The following is a 9,133-nucleotide window of genomic DNA, read 5'->3' as shown; positions in this document are numbered from 1 at the left end:
ATGACTTTATTATATAATAATTTTATGAATTTTATACTTACATATTGCTCTAAATGTGAATATTTATATTTTATACATATAACTATATATCTATGGATATCAATTTATATTTATAATGGCTAAACATTAAATATTCCACGGCCTCTTGACCTAAAGAGTTAAAGAACAAAAATTTCAGGCCACATAATTGAACGTCTTTTTATCTTAACAAATAGAATATTAAAAAAAATCAAAAATCAAATATTCTGCATTAATAGCACATTTTCGTTGACAATATAGTTAACCTCATGAAAATCGTTTTGATTGCAATGCAATGCCATTGATGGGAACGTTGCCCTCACCAAGGTGGCCGCCACGTAAGCGGTCGAGCTTCTCCGGCTAACTGGGTAGCTTGTCTTCAATAGCACTCTGGGATCTGACGTCACTGGGAGGAAGTCGTTACTCGACCCGGAAGTAATAGTTGTCTCTCACATGTGGAGAGGATTTCTTAACTGGGAGAGAAACGTGCTCGTTTGTTGTGAACAGCGTCACGCCAACTTTTTTTTGGGTTTGTTTCTCCCCCAAACCGCTTTCTCGAGACGACCAATGATACGATGGAAAATATAGAACTGAGCTTGTCAACACTGGCAACGATATGTAGCCATATTGATGAAAGTCACAGCGGTCTAAGCCAGTTTCTCTCAAAACAGGTACGGTTTGTTTTTCCACTGATCGCATGCTCGACGCTATTTTTTTTTTTTTTTTTTTGCTTCACCTGCTCATGGCACGATTGCATACAAAACCACGGCGTATATCGCCCAACTAATGTCTGCGGTCTTGTCAACTTGGTGTTGCTTCATGATGCTCTTTCTCCAGACTTGGAGTCAGCGGGACAGACGCGGTATTCTGGAGTGCCTGGCCCAGCTGCTGCTGGAGAAGGATTATGCGTTGCTCATCGCAAGACACTCGCGAGCCCTTGTTCTGGACTTGCTGGAGCGGAATGCGGAGAGGGTGAAGGCAAACGGCAAGATCAACCACGATCTCCACGAGCGCCTCTGTGTGGCCCTCAGCAAACTTCTTTGCATTAGCCCCGATGCTCAGGCGTAAGCAAGCAACCCATCTACTATCGCTCATATTTACCAGTTATTCTTTTTATTAATGTCCTCTATTATTCTGCCGTTTTTTTGTGTTCGGGGTTTGCAAGCACCGTGTGTAGGGGGTTTTGTTTTAGGAACGGTCGCATTTGTATCACGATTAGTGTTTGCTGAGTCGATTAAAGTGCCATATTGTTTCATTTCGAACAAGATGATCCGAACTGATTCCTTGGCTGGAAATGGATTCCGTAACTTTTTAGCCAATCATTCATCCAATTAAATACCTTCACACTGTACATTTCAGGTGAAATTTCTTCGATTCCTGTTGTTTCTTGTAAGGGAAATGGATTATGGTCAGTTTTCCAGACGTACTTGTATTGCTTTGCAATAGAACAAAGGGGAAAACCGCAGCGTATGTTTATATCCATCCATCCATCCATCCATTTGCTATAGCACATATCCTCACAAGGGTCGCGGGCGTGCTGGAGCATATCGCAGCTGACCGGGCGAGAGGCGGCGCGCGCCCTGAACCCGTCACCGGTCGCGATGTTACGAGATGTGCCGACTCTTCGAGGCGTGTGTCGAGTGACGGAGGTGGCGTTTTACCCTAAGCTTGCTTCATTTAGGAGCGGGCCCGGCAGCGATGACGTCCGAAGTCTCGGTACCACGTGACCGATTCGGGAATGGCGCTTCGGGGTTTGCTGTGAGGTTTGACGGCAATCTCAGTCCCTCGTGCAGGCTCCGTTCAAAATGTGTGTGTTTATAGAGAGTTGTGGTCAGCTCCGTTTGGATAAAGACTGTGTAGTTTGGAGAGTGTTGACAGCAGTTTGGACATAGCTTGGACAGTAGAGATGGCGAATCGGAATCTTGGAAAGAGGCTGCTGCCCGCTAACCCGGCACGCCCCGGTCGAATAGCTCTTAAGCCCATGCCGTTTTCCCAAAGTGACATGATACCACCTGCCATACCAGTGACGCTGAACATTTTAAGCACACGGAATACGTTCAAAAATAATCTATTTTACACTTTATGTTGGGAAATGACTTGGTCAAACACTGTTTTGTAGTACACAGTCATCCACGAGAGCCAAAAAGACGGCAAAATGCAACGCAGCACAAACTGTATGTGGTGAAGATGCAGCTGCCTGTGATTATGCACTTGGCCAGCAGGCGGTTTCGTGTGCAATGAAGCATCAAGAAATGAGCCATGACTCCAACCAATGGCTCAAGTGTTACAGTGCTTCATGAAGCTTCATCTCGCCATCACGAGTCGCCAGCCAGTCGCAGGGCACATATAAACAAACAACCATTCGCACTCACATTCCCACTTTATGTGGCCCAGTAGTCCAATGTAACGACATCACAGAGTTCACCTCGGTGTTCATTAAGGCGAAGGGCCTTACAGTCACTGCGGAGTGGCCGCAATTTGCATGAAGTAAGTTGAACAAATTCTCGGACATAACTGTCACGTCGGCAGCGGTGTCGACGAGAGCGTCATGTTGTAGTATTGGTTCGAGCGTAGTCGCCATGTAGAGCTTCTCCAATCTGCCGATAGCGGTGAGATCGCCTCGAAGTCGCCGAAGCGGCTGTTTGTCTCGTCCGCTTGGCAGATTCCTGGAGTCAAAAGACACGGTTGGTGACTTTCGAGGCCCATTCGTCAAAATGGATTTTTCGTCTGCGAGGTTTGGGTTTAGCAACGGGTGCTCCCTGGTCGTGGCAGGGGTTGGTTGTGTGCTTGGCCATGATCCGTTAGAAGTGGATCACTAGGCGAATACGGGTGGACGTCAGGGTTCACGCGGACCGTCAAAACAGGCCCTGGGGCGAGGACGTTGGGCGGGGGCTCAGGCCGCCGTGGGTCCTGCATCATTCTGTTTATCAAGCTGCGGATAACCTCGATAATTGCCTGTGCGGCGGCACTAAATACCGCATCCTCAGCCTCGGATCGTCTTAGACGTTCTTGCGGGACGAGGACGACTACCGTTTGGGTGTGTCGCGTTTAGGTCAATAGGACCAGGAGTCAGTTTTCTCGGCACGAGTGATTGTTGCAAATATACGTATTGAGAATTTTGAGATCCTCTGTCTTCGTGTGGGTCTTTTTCTGCATAGCGAAGCCTTTAGGTGCCAAGTCGCGCAGTTGCAAACTGGACAGCGTGCGGGACATGCGCCCATACCCAAATGGTGTTTATTATTCCGGTGCAAATTTTCAATGAAAATCGTTTTGAAGTGTTTGGCATCTTCCACGTTCGGTTGGTTTAAAATCCCGAAATACGCTTTGCGCAAGCAGCAGTAGCATACCTGTGGCGGTTCGAGTCTCCCTTGTTTAACAGTAAGAGCGGCCAATAAGATGGTTACGGCTTCTGGGTCGTCAAATTCACGGGACAAAGCCTGAGAGAGGGCTCGATAGTCGGACAACGCATCGGCCGGTAGTTGCTCAATTTGGCGACTTGCTTCCTGGCTCGACGCGACCTTGATAAGGTAAAGTTTATCATCAGTGGTAGCAATGGGAAACCTTTAAGGTGAAATTCAATGTCTTTAAGGTAGGCTGCCGGTACGAACCCCGGAATATTGCGCGCAGCTTTGTCTAACTCTTTCAAGGTCGCCAGGACAAGAGAGAGACGCGGGGGGGGGGGTCAAATAGGGGATGTTGCGACTGGCACGGCCGGCCCTCGAGTTGGCACTGCCAAATACGGAGAGGGGCCAGATGAAGTGGCAGGAGCCTTTGACACCACCGAGGGGGGCTCATGACCACACGCTGGAGAGTGTTTGTAGAGCCTCGGTGGGTGTCTGAAAGGTGGGGGCTCACTGGTTTCTTCCAAAAGGAGGTGGCCCCATGGCGTACTGTTGCTGGTCGGCAATTAAATGGGGGGCCGACCGTAGTTCCCGCCGGACGAGTGTCAACTCTGTTTCCTGTTCCAGCCTTAGCGGTTGAAGGCGCCTCGCGTCGGATTCCAGTACTGTTAACTGTGACATGAGTTCACACGAATGCTCACCGCTTTCGGAGCGCCCGTCTTGTAGCGTCTCAATTGTCTGTTCGAGCTGTCTCACGGCCTCAGTGGCGTTCTGCGGAAACGGCTCTGTGCGCTGGTTTGCCGCTTTGGTTTCATGTAATTTGACTTCTGATGGGTGTTTTGTCAACTCCGACAGATTGCTTTTGAGTTGCAAAATTTCGGATGCTGCGGTTTGCAACAGTGTTTCTTGTGTGTGGTTATTTTACACGCGGAAAGCAAGCGATTGTTTTGACACTAAGTTCAAAACCACGCAGCAGAGTGTTCGAGCGAGGTTCTTTCACCGTTTTGTGTTCGCCATCGCTCATAAGTTGCGCTATGTTAGCATTGAAGACCTCGAGGCTAGCGTCTTTGACGGATTCTGCATAGCCCGGGATGAACGGATGGATTCATGAAAGCTGAGCCATGATTGTGACAGGTGTGCAGTACCTGTTGGTTATACGCAACTGGGCTCTTAGGGTTGTCAGCTCGTTTAGACTCGTGAGTCAAATTGAGGTCTGATGTACGTGTTTGTGTTAGAATAACGCGAAGCAAAAGACGTAGGTTGGGATTGAGGCACGAAATAAACGGGTAATTGTTCAACAATTCAACGGCGTTCGCGAGCTGTGCTGCGATGGTTTATCACGTGGTTGGGAATGTGCGTTGAAACAGTAGTGGAGTTACTATATTGAGAAGAAACTGAAGTTATTTTTCTACATGCAAAGTTTTTTTGATCCAATGAAAATTGATGCATGATGCAATTATTTTAATCGTTGATGACTTCAAACAATTTTGATGGAAAACCTGGAATGTTAAGTCAATTCAGCTCGTTGAATTAAATTGCAACTTTGACGAATCGAATCGATTCATTTATTTAGTGTCGGTCAATTAAATATAACAATGTCAGTAGACTAATTTAAATACAGTGGTGTTGGCTTTGGGAGCCAAATTGATTTTATATATAAGAGTTGTTTGGCTTGTTTTAGAGACGAAAAGTGTGGAAAATTCACGGCCTGGAACAGTTAATTAATAAACTTCGCATGTGGCTTAATTAATTGTTGACTTATTAACGTATTCACAGCGAATGGTTTGAAGTTGACGGAAAGGTTTAAAAATATAAACGTGCATTGCAGGAGTAGCTCGTTGCAGTAAACTTCGTTAGAAGTAAACCGGCCGAAAATCAGAGGCACAAAACTTCAATCGTACAACCACAGCGGTGGCGTTCAAGCAAAGCAAGTGAAAACGGAAAGTTTTAAAATTAGTAAACAACAATCGATCGCGGTAGCGTGTGAGCACAGTAGCTTAGCGGCTTAGCTCATGCGCACCTTATGCTAAATTGCGTCTCGTTAAAATGACCAGCGACCCCCCCCCCCAAACCTTAGATTCCAGAGATGCACTATAGCGATCAGCTTCAATAACCACAGCTCCAAAAGCTAGACACAGTATTCCACGATGCCATTCGCTTTGTGACTCACTGCTAACTCTACCTCCTGGTCAATTGGCCCTCTTTTGACTTCCGGTGACAATTTCATTGGTCCGCATTCATCTAGAAAGCACTCATTGGTAAGCACTCTGCTCACCATACATACTACCACCCGCACTCTCCGTTCCAGCACATTTATTAAACCCCTCGTTCCTAAAGTCCGCACTGCTTTTGGTCAATCTTTTCAATTTTCTTCCCGAAAAGATTTGCAACCAATGATAAAACTCACGTTATTCATCTCAATTTTTAAGTTATTTTAAAAGTTAGTAAGGGATACTGCCTGTTTTGAACCTTATATTCGCCATGTAAAGCAATTTGTTATGGTGAGCAATGCCTTTCCTGGATAAATAAAGGTTGGATAAAAATAAAGTAACGCAACTCTTTTCTGCTTATCACTGTAAGGTTTTCTGCAAGGTACTTCAATGATACACCTCCAGTGTTTCAGAGACTCTTCTTTACCAGTGAAGAGGCATCGACTGTTCAGTATGGTCCCAGACGAATGAAACTGCGTGACCTCATGGCTGCGACTCTTCGCTTCCTCAAGAGTGACTGTGCCAAGTTTGAAAAGCTCTGGGATTGGAGTCCATGTGTTTCTCAATTGCTCATGAGCGACGTCATGGTTCGGGGGTAAGAACTTTGTTCCTCCTTTTTCCACTTGTAGGTAAAAGCGGAGCCACAGACAAATATTCTGTTGCGTTGACAAAAGCAGCAGGATCAATTCCGAAGTTTTTCAGGTAATGCAGATCCTATGCGGAGGATGTTGCATTAGTCTCAAGAAGATTCATGGCTATATTAGCTCAAAATGTTGCTTCCACTCAATACTGAGCAAAGTATTGAATACATATATATATTCATATATATATGAATACTTATGGCCATGTGATATTTCAGGTTTTCTGTTTTTAAATAAACTGCAAAAAATTCATTTCAATTTCTTACTGTGTGTACATTTATGAGGAAAGAAATGAGCTTCAATGAGTTTTGCAAAATGGCTGCAGTATGACAGACTGAACAATTTTAAGGGGTTATGAATACTTTCTGTATATGATGACATATGGACATCATATGTCCATATGATACATGTCAGGTTGGACACGAAAGAAGGAGAAAAGGCTGTACAGGTTTGTCAGACAGAGGGATAGAGATGGGAAGGATGTGTCGCAGGTTAGGGTGATTAAGGATAGTGATGGAAATGTGTTGACTGGTGTCAGTCGTGCGCTGGACAAATGGAAAGACTACATTGAGGAGTTGATGAATGAGGAAAATGAGAGAAAAAGAAGAGTAGAAGAAGCAGGTGGACCAGGAAGTGGCAAGGATTAGTAAGGGGGAAGTTAGAAAGGCATTAAAGAGGATGAAAAATGGAAAGGCAGTAGGTCGTGATGACATTCCTGTGGAGGTACGGAAGCATCTAGGAGAGGTGGCTGTGGAGTTTTTGACCAGCTTGTTCAATAGAATTCTAGCACGTGAGAAGATGCCTGAGGAATGGAGGAAAAGTGTTCTGGTGCCCATTTTTAAGAACAAAGGTGATGTGCAGAGCTGTGGGAACGATAGTGGAATAAAGTGGATGAGCCACACAATGAAGTTATGGGAAAGAGTAGTGGAGGCTACGATCAGGACACAAGTGAGTATTTGCAAGCAACAGTATGGTTTCATGCCTAGAAAGAGTACCACAGATGCATTATTTGCCTTGAGGATGTTGGTGAAAAAAAAAAAGTACAGATGTGGGAAGGAGCTACATTGTTTCTTTGTGGATCGAGAGAAAGTCCATGACAGAGTACCCAGAGAGGAACTGTGGTACTGCATGCGGAAGTCTGGAGTGGCAGAGAAGTATGTTGGAATAGTACAGGACATGTATGAGGGCAGCAGAACAGTGGTGAGGTGTACTGTAGGTGTGACAGGGGAATTTAAGGTGGAAGTGGGACCGCATCAGGGATCAGCCCTGAGCCCCTTCCTGTTTGCAGTGGTGATGGATAGGTTGACAGATGAGGTTAGACGGGAATCCCCAGTGGACTATGATGTTTGCAGATGACGTTGTGATCTGCAGAGAAAGCCTTTGCTAGGATGAAGAGCAAAGTTTATAAAACAGTGGCGAGACCAGCCATGATGTACGGATTAGAGACAGTGTGACCAGGTTGGATAAAATTAGAAATGAGCTCATCAGAGGGACAGCCATCGTTGGATGTTTTGGAGACAAAGTTAGAGAGAGCAGATTTCGATGATTTGAACACGTCCAGAAGAGAGAGAGAGAGTGAGTATATTGGTAAAAGGGTGATGAGGATGGAGCTGCCAGGAAAGAGAGCGAGAGGAAGACCAAAGAGAAGGTTGATGGATGTCGTGAGGGAAGACATGAGAGAGGGGGATGCAGGAGATAGGCTGACATGGAAAAGGATGAAACCCTGTGGGGACCCCTAATGGGAAATGCCGAAAGGAAAAGATGATGATGATGAATACTTTACGTACCCACTGTATGTGGATATGTAATAGGTGCAATTTTCAGACATTTAGAAGCATTTGATGTGAAATTTGTATCTCCGTGGGTGAAAGGGGGGAAAAAAAAAAACACCATCTCAGAAGCGACTCAACGATCAATAACTCGGGTCTGTACGTGCCCGTGCCTAATGTGCCCTTATTGTTGCACCTCAACAGTAGTCAGGATACTGACTAGTATCTCTCCATCAAGGAGTTGAATTTTATTTTTGTTCGGAGCGGGACTCCAACCATGACCCTTTGGGTTCAAAGGTTTCTAAGTCCTTACGCCTGAGCTTCTGTTACCCTATCCTGAGATATTCCCCCCCCCCAAACAAATGACACTTGATTCTTTTACTCTAACAGGTACACTGCTCATTGTTTAGCACTGGTCTCTCATATGACTGATAATCAGAAAACCGTCTTTTTGAGTAAGGTTCTGACAAGTGATGAGATTCTGCAAATGAAAATCAGGTATGTGTTTTTCTGTTTTCCGTCTGTATCTTCTGTGTCATATCTAATGATTCATCCATCCATCCATTTTCCAAACCGCTAATCCTCACTTGGGTCGCAGTTGTGCTAGCGCCTATCTCCGCTGACTTTGGGCGAGAGGCTGGGGACACCCTGAACTGGTCGCCAGGCAATCACAGGGCAAATATAAACAAACAAACCATTCGGACTCACATTCACACCAATTTCCAGTCTTAAATGAACATACTATGCATGTTTTTTGGAATGTGGGAGGAAACCGGAGTACCTGGAGAAAACACATGCAGGTCCGGGGAGAAACTGCAAACTCCACATCGGGGCCTGCACCCACGGGACCCGGCTGGGCATAGCCCGAAACGGTAATGTGGGTCCCCCTTCCCGTGGGCTCACCACCTGTAGAGTTCGGGTGCAGTGTGAGCTGGGCGGTGGCCGAACGCGGGGACCTTGGTGATCCGATCCCGGCTACGGAAGCTGGGGGACGTGGAATGTCACCTCTCTGACAGGGAAGGAGCCTGAGCTGGTGTGTGAGGTCGAGAAGTTCCGACTAGATCTAGTCGGGCTCGCCTCCACACATGGCTTGGGCTCTGGTACAAGTCCTTTTGAGAGGGGTTGGACTCTCTTCCACTCTGGAATTGCCCATG

At 46.1% G+C, this 9,133-nt stretch overlaps 1 protein-coding gene across 1 annotated transcript in view; it reads left to right on the top strand.

Annotated features, from left to right (window-relative positions):
* Positions 1-465: 465 nt before the first annotated feature.
* mdn1 (midasin AAA ATPase 1) overlaps positions 466-9,133 on the top strand; it is a 146,251-nt gene continuing 137,583 nt past the window's right edge. The window contains exons 1-4 of the mRNA XM_061703734.1: positions 466-689; positions 856-1,082; positions 5,940-6,164; positions 8,370-8,477. Coding sequence (XP_061559718.1) covers positions 594-689; positions 856-1,082; positions 5,940-6,164; positions 8,370-8,477 — 656 coding nt within the window. The 5' untranslated portion in view covers positions 466-593. The remainder of the gene's footprint in view (positions 690-855; positions 1,083-5,939; positions 6,165-8,369; positions 8,478-9,133) is intronic.

This window comes from Phycodurus eques, chromosome 18 (genome assembly GCF_024500275.1).
Source record: "Phycodurus eques isolate BA_2022a chromosome 18, UOR_Pequ_1.1, whole genome shotgun sequence".
NCBI classification, from domain to species: Eukaryota; Metazoa; Chordata; class Actinopteri; order Syngnathiformes; family Syngnathidae; genus Phycodurus; species Phycodurus eques.
Note: the sequence above shows the minus strand (reverse complement) of the source record. Positions and strands in the feature narration are given on the sequence as shown.